The sequence below is a fragment of the Gopherus flavomarginatus genome, chromosome 17 (genome assembly GCF_025201925.1).
Source record: "Gopherus flavomarginatus isolate rGopFla2 chromosome 17, rGopFla2.mat.asm, whole genome shotgun sequence".
Lineage (NCBI taxonomy): Eukaryota > Metazoa > Chordata > Testudines > Testudinidae > Gopherus > Gopherus flavomarginatus.
In genome coordinates this window covers 8,587,738-8,611,908 of record NC_066633.1, presented here as the reverse complement: position 1 = coordinate 8,611,908, position 24,171 = coordinate 8,587,738, and the positions used below count along the sequence as shown (strand labels likewise).

Below are 24,171 nucleotides of genomic sequence, written 5' to 3'. Positions count from 1 at the left end.
ATGCCCTCGCAGACTAAAGGACCAATTCTGTGCTCATTGAAATCAATAGGAGATCTGCCACGGACTTCAGTACGCAAGCACATCTTTGAAAGCCCAAGGCTTGCATGACTGCCTTCGGGAGCCTTAGTCCGCTGCAGCGTGCATGGAACAAGGATGGTCGTTTGGTTGAGCCACAGGACTGGACTCAGGAGAATGGAGGTCAGTTCTCAGCTCTGCCATGGACTCCCTGGGGCAAATTACAATCTCTCTGCCCCGATTCACCAAGGTACTTAAGCACTTAAGTACTTTATAGCTCATGGGACTACCCACAAGCCTAAAGACAGGCAACTGCTTGTCCAATTGGGGTGTCCCCATCAGTAAATGGAGACAATAATACTTCTTTGATCTCACTCTTCTTTAGTTAGACTGTGAGGTCTTTGGGACAGGGACTGTCTTCGACTGTATGTTTGTGCAGCACCTAGCACAATGGAGACATGACTTCAAGTTGGGGCTGTGTTGGCTATTCAGTGCAATAGAACACTGAATAATTACCATTATCTGTAGGCTAAAATGCCCAGTTAAAATCAGTACCAAATGTCTCAATGGGCTTTAATTTATGGCTAGAAGGTTGGTCTGAAATCCATTAAATGATCTCCCTTGCCAAGGAAATGTGTATTGAGGTTCTGTGGGTGGGGATCCCAGAAGACCACATGTAATTCTTATTACCAGTGATCACAGCATGTATTACAGCATTTGTTGCTAATCCCATCTGTGCTCCATAACGAGCACCATTCACACTAATTTGGTGATCCGTCCCAATTATTTTCCTATGCTGCAATTATCAATACCTGTGTACATCATGCAGCATAGAGTTTCAAGGACAAAGGGTTTTTTCTTTGGGTCTCATCGGCTTTGGTATGTTGCCCAGCTCACTGATTACTGTAGTCATGGTAGCTGTTTTAATTACACAAAACTTCTCTTTAAGAACAGTCACTGTATTGTAAAGCACTGGGGTTTTGAAAGTGTCTCAACCAGAGTAATTCAGCCGCACACTGAGAGTGGGGGATTTTTGCAATGTACGTACTGTTTATAGTTCCATTTTTTACACAGTCTATAGTCCATTAATCCAGTTATTAGAAATTTACATTAACACAAGATCTGCGAATAGCTGGGCTCCCAAACAGCTCTCAAACTCATCCATTTGAGAATTCTCTTCTCGTGACAGCTGTCCTCTTTAAAAGGAAAGGAGATGTAACTATAGCAATGCAAGGGCAAGGCACGGAAGAGTCTGTTAAATCTCAGGGAAGTGACCAAATTTGGTACAGATGGGATTGCCGGATCCCCTCCTCTGTCCTCTGGTATCAACAAGACTACGGTCCATTCCTTCAATGGCAGCTCTTCTGCTGATGCGCCAACATTTCCTCACCTGCTTCAAGTCTGATGTCAGCGGTGGGATTAACAAAGCCACTGGGGAAAAGGAAAGCAGTCAGCTGACTAGACCTGTGATTGACTGAGGAGTGTATTGACACTATGTGGCAGTAGCGCCAGAGATTCCAGGAAGTCCACTAGGGCCTTCACTACCGCTACTGATTTTACACAGAAGATACTAAGATACTATGGCAAGGGTAGGCAACCTATGGCACGCCAGCCGAAGGCAGCACACGAGCTGAATTTCAGCGGCACTCACATTGCCCAGGTCTTGGCCACCGGTCCGGGAGGTTCTGCATTTTAATTTAATTGTAAATGAAGCTTCTTAAACATTTTAAAAACCTTATTTACTCTACATACAACAATAGTTTAGTTATATATTATAGACTTATGGAAAGAGACCTTCTAAAAATGTTAAAATGTATTACTGGCACGCGAAACCTTAAATTAGAGTGAATAACGAAGACTCGGCACACCACTTCTGAAAGGTTGCCGACCCCTGTACTATGGTGATGGGTAGCAGTACGAAACAGAGAGAAAGGCGTTAAACAAAGATTCCTTCTCTCTAGGGATGAAAAATTACACCAGAACTACCTCCGTCTCTGTATCTCCCACAATGTATCCACTTTGCACTATGAAAAAACACTACTCTTGGCTATTACAGTGAGACGTGCTATAAGAAAAAAATACTATTCAATTTCTGTAGTGCCTAGAGGCCCTGACTAAGCTCAGAACCCAGTTGTGCTAGGTGCTGCATATAAGCATAACACTCTAAGAGACAAGACAAAGGAAGTACCATCATCCCCATTAGACAGATGGGAAAAGGAGGCACAGAGAAATCAAGTGACATGACCAGAATCAGGCAGGGAATCTGGGGCAGAGCAGCAATTGAACTCAGGCCCGTCTAATGTCTTAACCACATCATCATCCCCTTACTTTGAAGGCCTTGAACCAGAGATACAGGCAGAAAAAGTCTCTTCTTAAGGGAACAATAAACCTCCCTTTGCATCAAGAAACTCATTATGCATGGAATAGTATTCAAAAAGTAAAGGTACATGGTCACTGTGGTGTGTCACGGTTTAAAACAAAACTGGCCTTTGTGGCTTGAGCTGCCCCACAGCAACCCAGAGCACAACAGACAGCAGGTGGCGGGTCCTGTAATTGTGTGTGCGCGGGGGGGGGGCTTTTTTAATTAATGGGGAGATGAAGGTGGGAGGGATAACAACTTATGTTGAACAAACCACCTTGTGAGACAGATAAACCCCATTTTTATCTTGGCAATCAACAGAAGCAGAGCAGCAGCCAGGAGGTAAGTCAATGCAACATGCACTCAGGGCTACACAGCACCAAACGAAGTAAGAAATTTGCCACTGAAACTATAACACAGCACAATTAGTAAACATGCAGCGCCGTCTGTAGCTACAGCTGCCATATATTAAGTCCAACAGCAGTGATATACTGCAAACAGACCATTTCATTAACAATAGGCTTTTGCTATTTGTAGCTTGTTCTTTGGAGGAAACACACTGTCGTCACTCCATAGCTACACCTGAATAACTCTGTGAAACAGGGTTTCTCTGGCAAGGTCCACGCAGCTAGAAAGTCTTTATTAGGTAGAAAGATTCTGAGTAATATACAAGTTTTGTTTTATCTTTCTGTCCTTCGTGGGAGATTGCATGATCATGGAACATATTTAAGAAAAACAATAAGCTTGGGGAGTTGTTTTTTTTTTAAGTAGGGATTTTCCTGCATGATCCCAAAGCCTAGAGCCAAAAAACGCATTGTGGGAGAAAATACCTTCATTTAACAGTGCTGAAGATTATATACAATGTGTGAACAAGTGGACTATATTTGTTTGGTTTTCTAAGCCCTTAGGGCTTGATCCAAAGCCAAAAGTCAATGGGAGTTTCTCCACTGATTTCAACAGACTTTGGGTCAGACCTTTAGAGTACACCTGCACTGCAACAAAACACCTGCAGCTGGCCTGGGTCGGTAACTTGGGCACATGGAGCTTGGGGTGCGTGGACATAAAATAGCAGCGTAGACATTCGGGCTAGAGCCCAGGCCCTGGGATCCTAAGACATCCATAAAAAAACAACCTCTCTAAGGCAAGGAGGGGGTTGCTGCCATCTGTGGAGACCTGCATCAAAAAGGAGCAGAGATCAGGTTCCGAGATGGCAGATGTCTGCAGTCATTTCAGAGAGCAAAAGCTGCTGCTAGTTTTCATATAAAGTTCATCTGCGCTTGGCTTCCATAGTCAAGGTTTTTTAAGATGACAGTGCAAGAAGTGACCTACTTTAAAAAAAAATTGCAGGAATGGACAAAAGGTAGGTATGCATTATCTTATTGCTAAGGTAAGTGATGGTGAGAAGAGGGAACTTTCATGGGCTTTTTTTTTTTTTTTTTTTGAGGGTAAAGAAAGTGATCAGCACGCCGTATTCCTGTACGGGCAGCTGACGAACAGGGGAAGGTGCGGTTAACATGTAGGAAAAACACAGAGTCAGAAGGTGCAAGAACAACAACAACAAAGTATCAACACTTTGCTTCTATAATTACTATGCCAAAGATTTCCAGATAAGAGAGTTTAATGGGAGTTTTAAAAGTCTGTAATAAAATAAATGTGAAAATTTAATTGATATACTGTAGGGGGGGAATATCACACCAATGGACTACAAGTCATCGGGCCTCTTGCATCCTGGCTGTCTACTGGACTTGGGGTTCCAACCAGCCTCCCGTTAAACTTAATGGGAGTCTCCCAATTGACTTCAATGGAAGTGTGATTCAGGCCTTGCAGAATGTTATTGATCTACAGCAGGCTTAGCAGTATGGCCAGCTTGCTCTTCCTACACCTTTCAGACCTGGCTAAGTGATTAGAAGAGAGAGAAAGAACTGCAAGATGGTGTAAGCAACACACCAAGCCAGGGCCTATACTTTTAAGATTATCTTTCACAATGTCAGTGTAGTCTATACATGTGGATTTCCCTTCCCCCGCTCCCACAATGCTTTGATGCTTTTTTCCCCTTAAAATAATAATCACTATAGTCTTCTCCAGGACTCAAGACTACTCTGAATAATAAACAGTGCCTGACTGAGATGGGGCTTTTGATCCTCAAAGCACTTTACAAACATTCACTCACTATACTGCCCATTGTACCTTGTGGAATCTGTCAGTTTCACTGTTTAGAGCTCATCTTACATGCAAAAAACTTGCATCTCTTTAAACTATATCGGCATAGTTACAGTGGCTACGTCTACACTACAGCATAAAATCGAAATTACTAAAACCGGTTTTATAAAACCGATATTATAAAATCGATTTTATGCGTCCACACTAGGGCACATTAATTCGGTGGTGTGTGTCCATGGTCCTAGGCTACCATCGATTTCTGGAGCGGTGCACTCTGCGTAGCTACATTAAAGGACTGAGACCAATAACTTCGATTTCCGTCCACACTAACCCTAAATCGATATAGTAATATCGATTTTAAGGTTACTCCTCTCGTTGGTGGAGCAGTACAGAAATCGATTTTAAGAGCCCTTAAAATCGATTTAAAGTGCCTTGTAGTGTGGACGGGTATAGAGTTAAATCGATTTAACGCTGTTTAAATCAATTTAACTGTGTAGTGTGGACCAGGCCTGAGGTACAAACCCCCAGAGTGTGGATACAGTTATATCAATATAAAGGCACTTTATACCTATTTAGTATGGGAAGGGGAATCAGCTGACTGCCGCTATGACTGTCTCCACACTTGGGGTTGCACTGGTATAACCATATCAGTAAAAACAACAAAAATCATCCCCCTAACCAACAGTTAGACTGATAAAAAAAATCTGTGTGTAGACCAGGCCTAAAGCAAAGGGGTGAAGTGACTGGTCCAAGGCCATAGAGAAAGGATCAGAGCTGGGAAGTGAACTTGAGAGTTCTAGACTTTGACTCACTCAACAGCAGTAGCCTGTATGTGCAAACTGAAGCACCGTTTTTGCAGCTAGCCTGCCATGGGCAGATGTGCAAAAGGGAAGCATTCTCCCCAAACAAGCCTGCACTATGAATCTGCTGCAGCCCCACGCCGAAAGTCAGTGCCCCAAAAGCAGCCCCCCCCAGAGTCAGATCCCTGATGGTGCCCTGCTGTGGTGCTCAGTGATTGCATGGCACTTAAGATGTTTGCAGAAGCTCAGCGCTATTTCATTTCCAGTTCCAACTGGCTGTGCCTACGAAGAGCGAGACAGCACCTAGCCCAGAAGCTCAGCCCCTTACGACAGTCCCCCCAGTACAAGAGTTGTCAGGTGCAGGCTGAGGGGGCAGCCGGAAGCCAGCTCCCCCAAGGTTAGTGGAATCAGACCATCACAGCAAAGGGGATCAGCATGTCAAACGTCAGTATCAAGCTTCCCACACTGATCATAAAGAACGAATTGGACTTTCTAAACAATGAAAACAGCTTTTCCCTGTTCTTTCAGTCATAGCCAGGACAACTGACCCAATGAAATCAGGCTCCACATTAGCTCTGCAGGCCAACTGGCTCCCTCCCTTCATTTCAGAGCGGTAACTGTGTTAGTCTGTATCAGCAAAAACAACGAGGAGCCCTTGAGGCACCTTAGAGACTAAAATTTATTTGGACAGAGGCTTCCATGGGCTAGAACCCACTTCATCAGATGCATGGAGTGGAAAATACAGTAGCAGGTATAAATACACAGAACATTTCAGAGATTGGAGCCTGATTTGCTAGGGTTTTCCTGGCCAGTTATTTAACCGTCATTAGCATTTCAATGACAGCAGCCAGCCTTTGAAGGGAGTAGTATGAAAGGGAGACAGCCACTCTTGTGGGGGCGCTTTGTTTCAGGCCCAGGATGGCTGTAGATCCAACAAGACAGAAGGATGCTTATTCCCAGGAAGAGGAACTAGGCTTGCGTGCCCAAGATCCCAGTTTTCCTGCATGGAACAACCCAGGATTCTACCAGATGCCAGAAGAGAGTTTGTATTAAAAAACACACACACTCTGTGGGAGTTATTTTGGGAACGTACAGAACAGAGGTGCAAGTCTCCATAAAACCTAAGGACAGTTGGGGTGAAAATGCAGGAGTGTTGCAGATTTACTGGGAGAGGGGACATATACTGGACTGTATAAAGCTTAGGAGGAGGAAACATCTCCCTCTCACTTCTATCTGCAGTCAGGGCCGGCTTTAGACACTGCGGGGCCCGATTCGAAAGAGCTGCCTTCAGCAGCATGTTGGCAGCGGGTCCTTCTTCCGCAGCAGCGATGGAGCTGCCACCGAAGACAGCGGCGGGACTTCGGCAGAAGATCTATTGGCTGCTAGTGCCTTCGGTGGCACAGTGGCAGAGGGTCCTTAGGGATGTTGCGGAGTTCTCTTAGGGGTGCGGGGCCCGATTCAAGGGAATTGGGTGAATCACCCTAAAGCCAGTCCTGCCTGCAATGACTGTGCACACATGCAAACTACCTACACACTCTTTGCTCCGATGTTGTCTCACAGGCTAATAAAACTGCATTATAAGCAACTCAATCATTTTAAAACGTTTTTCAAGGAATTCCATAAAGACGACAAGAGAAGGATGGATTTGTACCGTTGATATAAAACACCTTTCCTATTGTTCAAGCAATTAGGAAAAGATCCCTCCCAACTACTGTGCCAAACAGTCCCTAAACCAAAACTGTTCCCCTCCATTAATACCTGTTCATGTCCTAGCTAACAGTGACACCAGCAGTTTCTCTGTATTAAACACTATGTGAATCCTCAGGAAATTGAGCAGTGTCCTCATTTTTGCACTGTGGAGCTTTTATTTTAAATTGTTGGGGGGCAGGGGAGAGTAGTATCATCAGCTACGCCAGGGGTGGCCAACCTGCAGCTCCGGAGCCATGTGCGGCTCTTCAGACGTTAATATGCAGCATCTTGCATAGGCACCAACCCTGGGGCTGGAGCTACAGGTGCCAACTTTCCAATGTGCGAGGGGGTGCTCACTGCTCAACCCCTGGCTCTGCCACAGGCCCTGCCCCACCTCCACCCCTTCCTGCCCCCTTCCCTGAGCCTGCTGTGCCCTCGTTCCTCCTCCTCCAGAGCTTCCTGCGAGTCACAAAACAGCTGATCCGGAGGTGCGGGGAGGGAGGGGGAGGCACTGATTGACGGGGCTGCCAGTGGGTGGGAGGCACAGGGAGCAGGGTGAGAGAGCTGATAGGAGGCTGCTGATGTATTACTGTGGCTCTTTGGCAATGTACACTGGTAAATTCTGGTTCCTTATCCGACTCAGGTTGGCCATCCCTGAGCTATGCGATGAAGTTCCAGATTAACATTTCCTCTGGGAAATTTGCCAATAATTAATAATTACAGGAGCACAATGCCACATAGATTGCTGCTCTGGCCGTTCCCCTCGCTCAAGGTAGCAGAGACCTGTGGTTTTGTATAAGTCATCCTAGGTTGCATTCCCCTTTATCAGCATGTGGCCAGAGTGAGCAGAATAGCTGATGATCATGAAGGCAACCACAGCTGCCTGAAAACTCCAGCAGATAACGAGTGCAAAGAGGACAGATATTTGTGAGAATTCCTCGGGGGTCTGTGGCTTGATTTTTTCCAGAGACCCTGATTCACAGTTGGATATTCTATGAGACTCAACCAGACTCAAACATTAGACGAGAAAAGTCTGGATGAAGTTAAGAGCTATCCTGCCCCTGGCTCTTCCCCCACAGAAACTTCTCCAGGAGTCTGCTAAGCATATAGTGCACCTAAGTACCGGTAATGATCTGAGGAATACTTCAATTATCTGATCTTATCTAACTCAGAAGAAATTCTGTAACTACCAAGTACATTTGTAAGACATCCCTGGTTCGATCCAGGGAGGAGTCTGTACTGCTGAGGAAATGAATAAACTATAGTCAGCAGTGCACTTTAATAAGCATCACAAAAGCAGCCTGTTTGGTGTCCAACTTTAACATGCACATTGCCAACTTATTATCTTTGCAGATTCTGATGCGATTAAGCACTAGGGGTGGAGGGGAAGCCAATTTTATCTAAAGCATCATGTTAAAAGAATCTTACCTAATTCCTTTGGTTTGAACGATACTGTGGTGGGAAAGTCTGGATACAGCTGATATCACCTGGAAAGGAGAAAACAAAAAAAAAACCTGGTGTGATTACAATAGAAAAGGGAAGTTATAGCTAAAACTAATGGAGAGAAAGATACTTGGGGATTGATTTTCAGACTTGCTGAACGTCTGCTGCTCCCATTGACTACTACTGAAATGTGAGTACATGGCCTCCCTGACAAACAGGCCCTTATGATCAGTTGTGTGGTAGTTCCTAGCAGCCCCAGTCATTGATCAGGACCCATTGTGTTAGGCACTGCACAAACACAGAATAGAAAGATGGTCCCTGCCCCACTAAACTTTATTAAAACTGAGATCTCAACCCTATCAAGAGGCAAAGTAAAACTGGAACATTCCAACAAACCAGAAGACAACACATAAGGGCTTTAAAGACTGATGTGACAGCACATAGTGATGATAGTTTTCACATGACATTCTATCAATGCTAACACAACTTTTGTTTTTGCTGCTGAATGGAAACACAAAAATTCTAAGGGAAACAAATAGGTAACAATGTAATACAAGGAAATCCCATCTTGGAGCTCATGCACAATCATTCTAGATCTGCTCTAACAGTTTTATGCAGTAACCAGTACCTCTTGACAAATTCTAGCCTTGCATTCTTCAGTTGGATGATCTGTGATCTTTTTGCCCATGAAATAAATAGATTGAGCCAAATTTCACTGCTAGCACGAAGTGGGCTCAACTCCTATCATTTCAACACAGTTGTGTCCACTTATATCAGGGTGAACTTGGCTCACTGTCTTGTTTTCATAATAGACCTGACCCAGAATCTGATAAATGGCCAAAAAGAAAGAATCATTAATATTTCAACAAGAAAAAAAGCCAGCATGAATTTTTTGTGTGTATGCTGTGAAAAATTCATCCTGGTTTTCTACCAGGTATAGCTTTGATAACTTTTGTATATTGACAAAACACATTGCAATTTTAACCTTTAATGAGAAAAATTGAATATATTTTTCATTTTAAAAAAAGAAAAAAAAGTTTGTGTCTTTTACACAGATGCAGCCATCAATTTCCAGTCCCTGCAAAGAAAAAAACAATGAAAACCTGTTTTATATTTCACTGCAATACTTTCTTTCCTTGGTCTCCCCTTTTCCAACTCTGTTTCCTCCACTGCCTGGCACCACAAAATTCTCTTTAGCTAGTGAACTTCCAACGAAGTGGTTAGTGCCTGGGAGTGGCAGTCAAGACTCCTGGGTTCTATTCCAGGCATCAACATAGAATATCTGATCTTCACTAAGTGCTACCTTCCCTGGGAATCAATTTCCCCATCTGTAAAACGGGGATAAGAGTTCTTACCTACCTCACAGAGATGCTAGGAACTGTTTATAAAATTGCTTTGAGACCCTCACGTGCAGGATGACATGTAAACGCAAAGCTTTACTAGACTTATCAGGTGACATCATGAACTGGTAACTCAGTATTAGGATCAGGTTTTCTGAAGATCTTAGCATCCATCAACTTCCACTGTGTTGGAGTTTCTTTCAAATCTGGCCACTTCACCTTTATTGCCATGCAGTAAAACATGGGCTCTGCTCTTGGATTCTTGCTGGCCAGGCTAGCAGGGGACAGGAATGCCTCAGGCCATGCTCACTACCATTAGGGCTGGAACAATTTTTACAGTGGGAATGCTGAAGGCAGAAATCATGTATTTGGGTTATTACTACTTCAAGCCAGGAGGTGCAGCAGCACCCACAGCAGACCTAGTTCCAGCACTTATGCTCACTACCAATTCCTCTGGTGGATCATGATTCAGACCCTGTCAAAACTAAAGTCTTCTTCAGCCCTTCTTAGCCAGAAGGCTGGTGACGGTACGATGCAGAGTGGGGGGTTGGGCTGGTGACATTTATAAAGCATACAAGACAGGTATCCGCAGGCCTGTAGCCAGCACTATGAGGATCTCTCCGGAAAGAGAGAGATCAGCCAAGACACTGCCAACGAGACACTTAAGAAAGCAAGATGAAACCTTTTGACCTCTCAATATGGTCAAATTCCTCTGGATTCTGGACACAGCTGGATTCAACAACATTTGGTAGTATCTGAGGTGCTATAAATGGCTTTCATCTTTCTTAGCATCCATTTTTTGTCAGAGGATTTCAATTTTTTTTGGTTTCCCCTTTTGGATTCGTTGGTTGCTTTGTTTTTTCTCTCCCCCTAAATCGAACTTTCTTGCATTTCACCTTTTTGAAAACTACCTACATTCAACTTAAGAATCTTCTGTCTACACAAAGCTGAAAATGCAGGTGTAATTAAAGAAAGAAGGTGGGTTGGTGGCTGTGGGATTTTACAAAATAGGATCAGAATTTTTTTTGGAGGGGGAGAAGGGGTTAAAAAAAGAAAGGATTTCAGTTGAAGGAATTTTTTATTGCATTTAATTTTTTTTCCTTTTTCATTTCAACATTTCCCGCAGTGTTGAAAACCCAACCCCAAAGCACTGGACTCCTGTAGACACAGCAGAAAGTGAAACTGAGGATAGATAAGGCGTAGTTGCTCTGGAGGGTAGGTGGGGAGAGGAAACAAACACCAAAAAAGGGAGGGTTGCACATGGCCTATGAAAAGGAGTTTTCCATTTCAGCACTCTAAGGGCTTGTCTACGCTGGCAAGTTTTGTCACCAAAAACTGCCTTTTGGCGACAAACAGCAAGACCGCACACATAATGGGACTTCTGTCATAAAAAACACCCAGTTTTGGCAACAAAAATCTTCCACCCCTACAAGAGACTTCTGTCTTTTCCCCTCCCTTTAGGGTATGGCTACATTTGGAATTTCAAAGCGCTGCCACGGCAGCGCTTTGAAGTGTGAGTGTAGTCAGAGCGGCAGCGCTGGGAGAGAGCTCTCCAGCGCTGCATGTAAACCACATCCCTTACGGGTGTAGCGTGCAGCGCTGGGAGCCGCGCTCCCAGCGCTGCTGCCCTGATTACACTGATACTTTACAGCGCTGTATCTTGCAGCGCTCGGGGGGTGTTTTTTCACACCCCAGTTGCAGCGCTGTAAAGTGTGAGTGTAGCCAAGCCCTTATTGTCAACAAAGAGCCAGTGTAGACACTGTTGATTGTTTTGTCGACAGAATTGGCTTCCGCCAGTATCTCCCAATACCTGCCCTGATTGCTCTGCTCAGTGTTTGATCTCTGCTGCCCTGCAAGCATGCGCCCCTCCTCTTTCAAAGCTCCGGGAAGTGTCTGTGTGCTGCTCCATTTGGGGAACAAAGAGCAGCAAATCATCCTGCAGCCGGAGGGGGACAGACGCTGTGCTGCTTTGCCATTCCTCAGCACAGAGAGCTCACAGAGCTACTCAGGATGCTGCTCTCAGCAGCTGAAGGGGCTGTGGGAGAACTCGGAGAGAATCCCAAGATTCGCAGCGCTCAGCTCTTCCTTCCCACAACACTGCACTGTGGGATCAATGCACCATGGGTATATGTCACCCTATCAATGATGGTGTCCCCAATGTGGACATGATCTGTCAACAGAGGGAGCAAGTGTGAACACCCTTTGGCGATTTTTGTTTTGTTGACCCTTGAGTGTTGACATAAGTTTTGTCAACAAAACTTGGTGGTGTAGATAAGCCCTAGGGTGGTGTCAAGGACTTGGGTAAAGGGCTGATCATCTTGTCTTTGGCCTTCAAGGCCCTACATGAATCCCCTCTTGCTTTCATATCTGACAAGAGAGCCAAATTCTCTGCTAGTGTACATGGGCATGACTGCATTGACTGCAAAGGGAGTTATGCCCTCGTACACCAACAGAGAATTTATCCCAGTCTTACAACTCTGATCCACCCCACTCCGCACACACACACTCCCCACCTGCTTGATTCCCCAAAAGTGTTGCCATTAATGCTCACACTGTCCTCCTACACAAGGAATGACTTCCGCTCTAGCACGCTGAACCCCTTTTAAATGAATCATCAAGGTATCCATGTGCCATAAATACATAACAACGGATCAGATATTATTCTTACTCAACCCACTCTCCCTCTATTGTGCAATAGCTTCAGTCGCCGAGTCACATGTAAAATTAAAATCCTTGCAAATACACGAGTGATGTTAACCAGGCCTGACTGATCTCAGTGGGACTAGACACACACATAAGAGTGCATAAGCTCTCCTGGGCACATCTATCTGGACGGGTCGGATGTCTAGCATGCTGCAGTAAAAATAAGTAGTATGCTCTTATATGTTTAAATAGCTTGTTATCAGGCCAGAGTCCCTTTAACAAAGGGAAAATCTATAGGGTTTGATGTAGCAAAGTAAAAAGCAAACATTCTAGTTGTATATAACATATTGGACAGCTCTTCTAGCCAAGTGCCAAAGCTGTGTGTCTCGTGGTGTATTTTCCACTTGAACATAGTCTGCAGGGTTTTCTCATTTTTTCTCAACTGTTTAGATCTCCATAAAATCCATTTGAAAGCACAAAAATCACTCAGTAAAATCAGTATAGCCATGTAGTATCAAAATGCTATGGTGCCAGGCATCAGAGGGGTAGCCGTGTTAGTCTGTATCCATGAAAACAACGAGGAGTCTAGTGGCATCTTAAAGACTAACCAATTTATTTGGGCATAAGCTTCCGTGGGAAAAAACCCATTTCTTCAGCTGCATGCAGTGAACATGACAGATACAGGCATAAATATACTGACACATGAAGAGAAGGGAGTTACCTTACAAGTGAAGAATCAGTGTGAACAAGCCAATTCAGTCAGGGTGGACGTGGTCCACTCCCAATAACTGATGAGGAAGTGACACCCACATCCACCCTGACTGAATTGGCTTGTTCACACTGGTTCTCCACTTGTAAGGTAACTCCCGTCTCTTCATGTGTCAGTGTATTTATGCCTGTATCTGTCATTTTCACTCCAGGCATCTGAAGAAGTGTGAGAGGGTTTTACCCACGAAAGCTTATGCCCAAATAAATCTGTTAGTCTTTAAAATGCTATGGGTTATTCTGCCTGGAAGCAATTCAGGAAGGCATCCCTATTTTGGTATGGACAAAGCATACCAAAGCCTTAAAAAAAAAAATCACAAGATTCACGATTTTTAAAAACAACAGATTGTGGGTTCTTTTCATTTACTTTCACGTTTTTGAGCCTTCAGTGTTCACATCTTCACGGTTTTCTTTGCAACCATGAGATCTAAATCTTTTTTAAATTAAAGAGGAGATTCTTATGTAATAATATAACTCCAGGAGCTTGGACTTTGAGAAAAACATCAAATATCATGAAACCCACTATAAAATCATAGAGTTGGCAATGCTGCTATTCAGCAAAATACTTCGGCACTCGCTGGAGTCAATGCATGCACATATTTATGCAAGTTATTTAAGTTAAGCGCTTTTTCAAGCGCTTTGCTGAATCTGGTCCAATGTACGTGTTACAGAATGCCAGCTACAGGTACGGCAAAGTTTAAAAACAAAGTGTTTAATTACTAAAATTTACTAAATGTCATCATGAGTATTCAACTCCATTAAACAGAAGTTATTTCATTAACTTCAGCCCTCTCTCTAAGGCTTCCTGCAATTGAGGCTATAGCACAAGGCATCTCTCTCTCTCTCAGACACACACACACACACACAAGGTGCAAACATTCTGTCCAAAGAGGAGACTTCTCAGTCAGCCCAATAGACCTTTTCAAGACTCTCACTCAACATTACAAACCTCACCCTTGAGCACTTGTCCCCACAGTTGTTCTGCCACTTAAATGTAACTGTCATTTCTGATTTGTGAAGAGGTCAGGAAAAAGAACATATTATTAAGAAGAGACAGATACTTAAATGGAGTTAAATTTACCAAACAAGCAGAAAAACAATCATCTGACCTACAAAAGCCCAGGCCGGAGGCATTCCATCTGCTTCTGCTACAATTCTTTCCTGTTTTCGAGCTGACATGAAAAGGAAAAGCTACTTTTCATTGTCTCCCTCCCGCTTGCCCCAACATGCAGTCAACCCCATAAGAGAGACTTCTTGCTCAATCAATCATGGAGAAAATGCAGCTTAGGGGGCTTGCTTTAGGCTAACTTCATACTCTAGGTAAGGATTCCGCAATGAACTCCATGCAGACGGATGCCTGCCTCTGTGCCCGACGTGGGCACCAGTAGCTCATTGTGGGATCAGGGCCTTTCTGTGCAATCTTGTTTATTTTTGCTTTCTGTATGCTCCAGATCCCTCAGATCATCCAGGCAAAGATACAAGCCAGATTTTCAGTTAATCGGGTGGGACATGGGCCATCTTAATGCCCCCTGCATTCTAGGGCCGTGGAGTCTCCTGCAAGTTAGACCAGTCTTGGGGTTGGCAGAGAGGAGTTGTGACATTACACCCCATATTCTTCATAGAAATATTATTATGATATGAATATGGCACAACCAAGATATACTTTATGCAAGATGGCTCATGTAAAGTATCATTGGAAAGGTTGTAATTTACTGAATGTGATTATCCAATTTATACGCATATATCATTTCTGTATCTAAAGTTCGGAATATTAACCACGTATCTGTATTTCAAATGTGTTACTTTGGGTAAAACCCACAACTAGCCTTCCAGGTACAACAATGAAAAAGTCAGACAGGGCTGATGGCCTATCAGCAGAGACAATGGACTCTGAAATTGCTCAGTCTTCCTCTGGACACTCCAAACAGCCTGTGAGTAATGGCTGCTACAACCCTGCAAAGACATGTGACTGAGTCACCTGGTACTGGACTGCACCTTGGAATGCCAGTGTTTTTCCACTGGAAGACAAAGTTCCTACCATTCACAACAGCTGTTCAAGGCAGGGGAGTGACATCTCTGCCTCCCTGCCCAAAGAGACACTGAAAAACACCCAGAAGCAAGAACTGAACTTGGGGGAGAATAGTTGAGCCCAGATTGGAAGGGTGTTTAGCCTGTGAGTAATAATACCTGTAGTTTCAAGCTGCAGGCCAGTGCAGCTGGCTTTCAAGAATCAATGATAATACCACCACCACCACCACCACAAATCATGCAATTAAAAATAACCGTGTAAACTGGGCAGACCTCCCACAAGGAATGTTTGTTCCCCTTGGCATGTTCTACATGGAAAACCACCAACTCAGAGAGGCTTCACAGTAACCCAGCGCAGGCTGTGGTTTGCACCAAAGCTTAGCATGGAGCTCGAGAGTTTAAAACAAGAGCAGAGATTGATAGGCTGCTATGCCACGTCCCCTCACCTCCACCCCACTAGGATGTTTATTGTGCTTCACTTGTGTGAGAAGTTGTTGTGAATGATGCTAGACAGTCACACACCCCAAGTGACCTACTGCTGCAGACAGAAGAAAAACTACTGAATGCTCACTCCTGCGACTAAGAGCTGCCCTTTGGGCTCAGCATGGCCCTAATGCGCTATGGCAGAACGTTTATTGCTGTCCCTTAGGATCATGAACAACATACCTCTGGTTACACCTTAAATCAAAGCATCAAGACCCAGTAGTGAGGTATATAATCATAGCTTTATTCATTATTTCTGCACTGCATGGGTAACTGCACAGCATTAACTCTGCTCCCAAAGTCTGGTCCCAGCACGTATGGGGTTCATTGTAAATCTGAGGATGGTTTCTCTGGGAATCATCCCTTTTGTGAGTTTTCCGAAGTCATCGTCAGGCATTTGGAAGGCACGTCCCTGGTACGTTAGTGCTACCTTGCTGGCTGCTTTGCAGAAGAACGGATTTCCAAAAGCATTCATCCTTGGCCTCTACCCGTGCTCCCCATGCAGTCAGTGGTAACTGAAAGTCCTGCTCTGGTTTTGTTCTGGAGTGGTGTTTATGTGACGCCATGATGCAAAGTCAGATCTCTGAGGAGTGAAATTTGGTCACGTTTCACTTTAAACAAGAAAAGAGGAAGAACGTGCAATGGGGAAAAGCAGCACTGGGAGGCAGAATAGAACTACTCACATTCAGGTTAACATGAAAAGTGGCATGGAACCTTTAACAACCACACCGTCTTCAGGGCCTCCACTTTATGTATCATCCGCATGGCTGCCAATTTTGGTTGGATGTATTCGTGGAGATTTAATCACAGGACATTAATCTTTAATTAAAGATTAATCTTTAATTTCTGGAGACTCCAGGCTAATCCTGGAAGGTTGGCAACCCTAATAATCTGGAATATGGTACCCTCTATTCGCTCAATGGCCTCAAACACCAAACTGGGGCACTGAGTCAGCGTAGCAACTTGGAGGAAAGAATGTCCCTTAATGGATAGTCCATGAAGTTCTGCCATTCAAATAGAGTGACACTGGCCCTACTCTGCTTAGCTGGGGACAACCATCGAGATGCCAGGAAGTGTTATGAATCAAGGCATAGGCAATGTTAGCGCACTCTGAGTTTACAGACAATCCTGAATACCAGCAAACTACAGAGACCAGAAACTGCCGCTTGGCGGCATCATTTCAATCCAGCTGTAGGCATCAGCTGTATGGTTGGCAAATGCTTATCGTCACACTCCCCTGGGGAGAACATCATGTGTAAAGAAATAAAGCAAAGCCCAACAATTAATACAGCGAAATGCAGGCCACGTAATACCCGCTTCCCCCACAGAAGGCCAGAAAAAGAGCTCAGTGGAGGTCAAAAGCTTGTCTCCTTTCACCAATGGATGGATGTTGGTCCAACAAAAGATTCCCTCCCCCCGTGTCTCGCTCATTCCCTGGGACCAACATGGCTACACCACCACTGCAAATCTCCCAGAGAATGTCTAATACATGGTGTATATGACTTAACAGGTGCACTATGTGGATTGCGATCATTATTGCAATGGCAAAAAGAATTGCTTTATTGAGGCACTGGACAGTGGAAACAATATTACTGGGAAGGGGTGGACGGTGTGAGTAATGGAAATCACAGCTTACATGAAATAACCTAGCGATGACAAGTGAGGAGACCCATCTCGGACCTGTTTTTGTTGTACAGGAGTGAGAAAAAGTGCAAGACTTCCTGGGTGGACTCTTACTCCCCCTGGTCCCCTTGATCTTAGTGGAGCCAGGATGTCATCTCAGAAGTCCCTACCTCCTCATTCATATGTTTGCAGCCTATGTCATTCTGCCATTTCTCTAACCGATAATTACTGGAAATTCCAGCATGAGGCCTGCAAGAGGAACCTTCTGGTCTTCAACTCCTGCGACACATGGCTTGGAACTGAAGCATAAGAGGCAACAAAACTGAAGCATAAGAGCCGTAGTTTTGCATTTAACAGTTAACTTTTACATGGTGAACAGAGAACCTGAATTATTCCGCAAATTGAGAGCAGAACTTGGTGAGTGTCAAACCTTAGCCAAGTTTCTCCTGGCTGAAATCCTTACTAACTGGAGATCAGCACAGAAAAATTATACCAGAGTGAAACAAGGAACTTTTCCTGCATCTTGGACATCTTCCTGTCCCAGCACATCTGAGCAGAGTACTTCCAGAACCCGATATTTTGACAAATCAAAGGCACAATAGAGAGTATTATCCCAATAGCTCACAAGGCCATCTCTCTTTCGAGTCTGTTACGGACAGTCCCTCCAAACACACAGCTAAAATTAGGAACTAATTTTATTAGACAAAGCATCCTTTTTTGCTACTATTGCTGGCATTTGCTTGACTTAATAACTTTGACCCCTCACCCCTAGTGAGAGCGTTTAAAGGTTTCATTCAGGCAAACACCAGATAACCCTCATCACTGTTATTACAGCAGTGCAGGGAGCCCCAGTCATGGACTCAGTTGTGCTAGGCACTGTACAAATATCGAACAAAAATACAGTCCCTGCCCCAAACAACTTACAGTCCAACTCCTTCAGTCTAAGTCACAGCTAAGATCCTCACCCAGATATACTTTGAAAATGAAATTAGAGCTAGTCAAATAACTGAATATACAGTTTGAGTGGTGGTCCCCCTGCCCCTCCAAAAAATGGAATTGGGTCAACCTGGAACAAAAATGTTTAAAATTTAATGGCAAAATAAAAGTCAGAAATGCTCATTAGGGTTAACAGATGTTTTGGAGCATGAGCTTTCGTGGGTGAATACCCACTTCGGATGCAATGAAGTGGGTATTCACCCATGAAAGCTCATGCTCCAAAACATCTGTTAGTCTATAAGGTGCCACAGGACTCTTTGCTGCTTTTACAGATCCAGACTAACATGGCTACCCCTCTGATACTAAACATCATTAGGGTTGACTCAAAACAAGACATTTTGTTTCAATTTGAAGTTTTTTAAAGACAAAAATTCCAAAACAAAACTTTTTTTTTTTTAATTCAGAAAACCTTTTCTTCCCCCCCCCCCCCCCAACTTAAACAATTCACCCAAACCAACCCGGATTCATGAATTGTTTTGTTGACCCGAATCTGCATTTTTCAGCGAAAAAGGTTTTTCATGAAAAAATTCATCCAGCTCTTAATGAAACAGTTTATGAGAGGGGATTTAAAAAAAAAAACAAAAAAGAACCAAGGCACTTCAATCAACAGCTCTTCTGATCGAAAGTTCCAAGGAGAAGAAAAAAACCAAACCAAGCTGAAAGGAGCTCCGTTTCCATTGACGGTAGCTGCTGGGAACCTGGCTCTATATTTCATCTTTATTCTTGTGCCGCTTATCTCCGGCCATTCCCCCATTTACTGTGACTCTGAGAAATGTCAAGTAAAAATGTGATTTCTGGTAATGTCACACTTCAGCGAACAAATAGGTTCCAAACAGAGAAAGTGAGAGAGAGAGAGACCAACCCTACTTTAAAATATGAGCCAGCCCTGCTTGCAAGCTCCAGGCTATGCAAAACACTGCCTTCATGTGAATGACAGGACATCAATCTTAGCATTTTAAAAGGATAAATGTGCAAACTGTCATTTTAATGAGCGTTTTTAAATAAATGTTGAGTTTCCCTTTTAAAAAATGACAGAAGCAGCAGGAGAGGAAACAAGTTTAAACCACATGACTGGAATTCAGGGAAACTGGGTTCTATTCCCAACCTTTCCAAAACACGTGTGACCCCCTCCCCCACACACACACCCTAGGTATGTTATTTAGCCTCTCTGTGACTCAGTTTCCCCCATTTATAAAATTATAAGACTAGAACTGGATTAACTTTTTCAGACAAAACTTTTTTTGGTGATAACAAAATATTTAGTGAATTTGGTTTCAAACTGCTCATGGCAAAATTGCCCCCCAAAAATTCTCAAAAAAGTCAAAATATTTCATTTCAAGATTTTCTTAAAGAAAATATTTTGATATGTTTGGTTCAAAATGACTTTTCATCTCAAACTTCTCTTTAATGTTATTTAAAAAACACAATTAAAAAAACTTTTAAATGGTCAAAATTAACCAAACATTTTGTTCAACCTGAATTTTTTTTCCCCAAAAAATTAACCAAAAAATTCCAAAAATCTTAGTTTTCAGTTCAACACAAAACAAGCCTTTCCCCCCAATTTTTCAGAATGGCCGGTGAACCAAAAAGGAAAAGTCTGTTATTTGCACAGCTCTAGATATGTGCCTTGAGATCCTTTGACAGAAGGAGTTATAGAAAATGAAAGCTCCACCACAGGCTAGAGGCATTTGAAATATAGTAGGCCAAATTCATAATAGGATTTGCAGAGCCAGTTTGTAGCATCAGATAAAGTTCATACTGTCTAATATACAGAGCTATACCTATCTCAGAGAACTGGAAGGGGACCTTGAAAGGTCATTTGAGTCCAGCCCCCTGCCTTCACTAGCAGGACCAAGTACTGATTTTGCCCCTGATCCCTAAGTGTCCCTCTTAAGGACTGAGCTCACAATGCTGGGTTTAGCAGGCCAGTGCTCAAACCACTGAGCTATCCCACCCATGCATGACTTAAATCAAGAAAGGGCTTTTCCTATCCTACTCTGATAGCACACTGCAGTGTGCTATTACTTATCAAGCTTATTAAGCATAAGAGTTCGCTTGTGAGACATGGGCAATCATGACAGAGTTTGATTTCCAGCGAAATTAAGGATCAAGTAGATTGTTTGCTACTTCTGGGTATTTTTCCCTTTTTTTAAAAAAACTGGAACTAGCTAACTTCTGAACATTTTGCCAAATCAAAGCCATCAACTTGGATTCCAAATATAAAGAATGGCTAGAATTTACAAACGTGGAGGTCTAAAGTTAGGTGCCTAAATCTCGAGCGAGGCACTTACGCAAATGGGCCTGCTTTCTAAAGAGGCCCTGGGAGCCAACACCTTCCACGGACTCAGTGGAAGTTACAAACGCTCAGCACCTTGGTAAAACGAGGCTTTAACAGCCACCTTCTCATGTCAAGAAAGCATTATCACCTTCACCATTGTCTTGGAGCAAACGCACTGCACTGGGACTCAGGAGATCCTGGTTCAAGAGCCTGCTCTTTCTAGAGACCCCCTCAGTACGAGTCTCTCAGGCCCCAACCCAGCAAAGTGTTTAAATATGTGCTTAACTTTAAGTCCCCATTGATTCCAGTGGCCTTACGAACATGCTTAAAATTACACAAGTGCTTAGGTATCGGGGTAGCCGTGTTAGTCTGGATCTGTAAAAGCAGCAAAAGGTCCTGTGGCACCTTATAGACTAACAGACATTTTGGAGCATGAGCTTTTGTGGGTGAATACCCACTTCGCCGGATTCATGTAGTGGAAATTTCCAGAGGCAGGTATATATATGCAAGCAAGAAGCAGGCTAGAGATAACGAGGATAGTTCAGTCAGGGAGGATGAGGCTCTCTTCTAGCAGTTGAGATGTGAACACCAAAGGAGGAGAAACTGCCTTTGTAGTTGGCTAGTCATTCACAGTCTTTTTTTAATCCTGAGCTGGTGGTGTCAAATTTGCAGATGAACTGAAGCTCAGCAGTTTCTCTTTGAAGTCTGGTCCTGAAGTTCTTTTGCTGCAGGATGGCTACCTTTAAATCTGCTATTGTGTGTTCAGGGAGACTGAAGTGTTTTCCTACAGGTTTTTGTATATTGCCATTCCTAATATCTGATTTGTGTCCATTTATCCTTTTACGTAGGGACTGTCCAGTTTGGCCGATGTACATAGCAGAGGGGCATTGCTGGCACAATCAGCTTAAGAGTTTGCTAAACTGGGGACTTATTCTCTCTATAACTCAGTTCCCCTAAAATAAGGACAATACTTCCTTTCTGCCATCCTCTGTAAGCTCTTCACAGCAGGGACTGTCTCCTGCCATGGGTACATGTACAGCACCAAGCACAACGGGACCCCAATCTAAGAATAGGTCTACACTGCAATAAAACACCCATGCTGGCCCATGTCAGCAGTCTCGGGCTCCCGGAGCTTTAAAACTGTAGGCCACATGTTTGGGCTCAGACTGGAGCCTGAGCTCTGGGACCCTTGGAGAGGGGAGGGCTCCAGCCCGAGTGTCTACACTGCCCCAGACCAGCAGTCCTGTATTGCAGAGCCAGGGCCGGCTCCAGGCCCCAGCGCGCCAAGCACATGCTTGGGGCGGCATGCCACGGGGGGCGCTCTGCCAGTTGCTGGGGGGGCGGCAGGCGGCTCCGGTGGACCTCCTGCAAGCGTCCCTGCGGAGGGTCTGCTGGTCCCACGGCTCCTATGGAGCTTCCGCAGGCATGCCTGCAGGAGGTCCACTGGAGCCGCGGGACCGGTGAGCAGCAGAGCGCCCCCCACAGCGTGCCGCCATGCTTGGGGCAGCGAAATGGCTAGAGCCAGCCCTGTGCAGAGCAGACATACTCTAAGTGCTGCCATAATGCAAACACATATTGCTGCTAATAGTAATACAGCTATGATATTAATTATAATAGTAGCCTGCTCCCATCTTCATCCAAAGCACTAAGGAGGTGGTAGGACCGCGCCTCCCCCCCTCCCCCCGGCTTCTCTTTATGAATGAGAGATTACAAACAAAGCAAGGTCTTGCCACAGGGAATTAAAAAGAAAAACTGCCAGAGCTTTCATTTCCTTTAATGAAACCAATGCACAGTTCTGAACTTTAAACAAGCCGCACTGTGGCTGCTGTAACTTTAAAATGATATTGCAAGACGCACAAGAAATCATAAGCAATAACTTCCAAATGTGCTAGTCCCTTGAACCATACTCGAAAGGGCTGTAACAATCAGAACCGCTTTATAGCTCTGGCTGCCACACAGAATCAATCAGCTGAGATACCACTGGACATTCTCGCCAGGCAGTCAGGTTTTACCATTCCATAAGCAATTACTGCAAGAGTGGAAATAAGGACAGAGCTTAGTGCAAGCCGATGAGACAAGATTATTAAAGCCATTTACACATGCTGCTTGGGAAACTATACTTGAGGATCTGAAGCCTGATTTTGCTGCAGATTATGAGGCACAGCTTTATGAATAGTTTTCCCACCCCGATTTCTCAATCCAACTTCCCCCAACAAAACTGCACTAGTCTTATTCAATATGCAAAAAAGAGAGTCCATAAAAGCCTCAGATAACATTCTGCTGAATATAAGATGCCAGAAACTGGGCTATAAACAATGAAACATACACACACAAACATACACTTGCTGCACATTCAAGCTGTAAAGGGTAGTTGGAGAATTTTTGTTGTTGTTTTCCCATATCAGTGTGGCTGTGAAGTGCTGCATTGTTTGAATTCTTGACATTTAGAATTCCTTAATATTTTTGGAACGTCAGCAAGCAGATCAAATGATTTGGCTGGCCATTTTCCAATGCAATCGATTCCTCAAGGAACAAAATGAAAAATACTGCGTGGCATGAGATCATCAAACTGAGCCAATGGGACACAGGAATGGCATGAGCGGCACAACACTTTCAAAAGGTGATTTTGGAGGCTGAACTTGAGATGGCTTGAAGAGGGTCCTGATTTTCAGAAGGGGGCTGCGGAGCACTTTCTGAAAATCAGGCGTTTCAAGTTTAGTGTCCCCAAATCACCAGTCCCTTTTGAAAGCCTTGGCCAAGAGAACAGATGGAAATTTCCTCAACAAATTGAGTTAATTTTCCCTTCAAAGGTGTGGGTTTCTTTGGGGAGAGGAGGAATTTAAAAATAATACATGAATAAACAATAAGAAAAAAAAATCAGTGTTATGCAATGTACTAGTCTTCTCTTTCTACCACTACCTTTCATTTCTGATAATGGAGTTTATTCTAGGGGTCTCTAGACACAATATCTCTCTCCCCATCCCAAAATGCTCTCACTGACTGACATTATAATTGACCAACTGCTGATTGACTCCAGACTGACAACATCATAATTTGCATGCTAGAAATCCCCGCAGCCTCTCTCTGTTCTACGGGTTTGCCCCTACAGTCGGAGCAGACTTCACGAGTCTCATCACTGGGCTTGCAGTTGCAAGCCACCATGACAGATTCTGAGTGAGACCAGAACACAGTCCTGCATCCAAACAAAGTCGGATCTATGCTAAGCAGAGATGAACCTGAACCGAAATCCGACCTCTGGGAACACACACTTCTAAATATTGGGGGTGGGGAGGAAGGTGGTTTCAGATCCAAACCCATACACAGAGCTTCATGTTGCAGTTGACCCACCCCATAATAGGCCAACCCAAACCCCAGAATCCCAACACTCCTGAGCTACTGAGCATCCAGAATCTGGGAGCTAGAGTCTGCAGAGCTGTTTCCGAACTGGAAATATCATACACCACCTGCACGGAAGGGAAAGCCCCTCTCTCTGAAGGCCCAGCTGACAGGGCTGCTAAAACACAATGGCCCCAAGAGTATTACTGGGAG

The 24,171-nt window shown here is 44.0% G+C and overlaps 1 protein-coding gene and 1 long non-coding RNA gene across 4 annotated transcripts in view; one reads left to right on the top strand and one right to left on the bottom strand.

Annotated features, from left to right (window-relative positions):
* VAV2 (vav guanine nucleotide exchange factor 2) overlaps positions 1-24,171 on the bottom strand; it is a 316,987-nt gene that overhangs the window by 116,918 nt on the left and 175,898 nt on the right. For all 3 annotated transcript variants that reach the window (XM_050926981.1, XM_050926983.1, XM_050926982.1), the window contains exon 3: positions 8,452-8,510. In XM_050926981.1, coding sequence (XP_050782938.1) covers positions 8,452-8,510 — 59 coding nt within the window. The remainder of the gene's footprint in view (positions 1-8,451; positions 8,511-24,171) is intronic.
* Positions 1-24,171, top strand: part of LOC127036231 (uncharacterized) — a 243,702-nt gene that overhangs the window by 89,484 nt on the left and 130,047 nt on the right. The window lies entirely within an intron of this gene.